We start from the raw sequence: 1,024 nt of genomic DNA, 5'->3' as shown, positions 1-1,024 counted from the left end.
GTGTGTGTGTGTGTGTGTGTGTGTGTGTGTGTGTGTATAACTAGAACAATATATTAATACCAATACGCCTTCACGTCCGCAGGTATACATAGGCACACCAGACGGCGGCTCCTTCAACGAATCTGAGTATGTCAATCCACAACCCATCGACGCCACAGACGAAGTACCGAACATCTCCACTGGGAATGTGCACCGAGACGCACCAGCGCACACAGCTGCTGCACTGGAACAAAGCACTGGTCAGGAGGCACACGAGGCTGTTGTGGTACCTAACAAAGGTGGTGGATGGGGGCAGAAGTGCATGTGTGTATCTGTGTGTGAGGTATTGTATTATATGTACGTGTGTGTACGTATGTTATATGTATAAGTGTGTGTGTGTGGTTGTGTATTGTATGTACGTGTGTATGTATATTATATGTATAAGTGTGTGTGTGTGGTTGTGTATTGTATGTACGTGTGTGTATGTATATTATATGTACAAGTGTGTATGTGGTATTGTATTATATGTACGTGTGTGTGTGTATATGTATCATATGTATGTGTGCTCTTGTATATTGTATGTGTGGTTGTTTCTGTATATTGGATAGATATGAGGGATGTACGGGCGTGTTTGTATATCAGTCACTACCTACACCTACTGCCAACACTGCAGATGAGTCACATCTTGCAAGCACGTGGTAGTAAAAGGGCTCGGGCGTTCTGGTGCACTCTATGCAGGTGTCGCACGGGGTTTTATACCCACAACCCATATACCTGCCACCTGCATATCGACCACCTATACACCTACCTACTACTACAAACTCATACACAGTGCGCAGAGCTCATCCACTCGTCTGCTCACCCCAGACACTCCACTGTACAGTAAGTACAAACACACACCACACACTGACCTTCACACCCCTCAACCCACACAATACAACAGACACCTCACTATACAGTCAATAAACACACACACCACACACTGTCCTTATACAACAGACACCACACACTGACCTCCTCACCCCTCACCCCATACAATACAACA

At 45.5% G+C, this 1,024-nt stretch overlaps 1 protein-coding gene across 1 annotated transcript; it reads left to right on the top strand.

Annotated features, from left to right (window-relative positions):
• Nucleotides 1-82: 82 nt before the first annotated feature.
• On the top strand, nucleotides 83-322 carry SARC_17124 (hypothetical protein; the record flags this gene model as incomplete). Its single annotated transcript, XM_014288778.1, has 1 exon — nucleotides 83-322. A coding segment is annotated over one exon (240 nt), but the record flags the coding sequence as incomplete, so codon positions are not given.
• Between the last annotated feature and the right edge of the window lie 702 nt (nucleotides 323-1,024).

Source organism: Sphaeroforma arctica (genome assembly GCF_001186125.1).
Source record: "Sphaeroforma arctica JP610 unplaced genomic scaffold supercont1.9812, whole genome shotgun sequence".
Lineage (NCBI taxonomy): Eukaryota > Ichthyosporea > Ichthyophonida > Sphaeroforma > Sphaeroforma arctica.
This window is presented reverse-complemented; position numbering and strand designations above follow the sequence as displayed.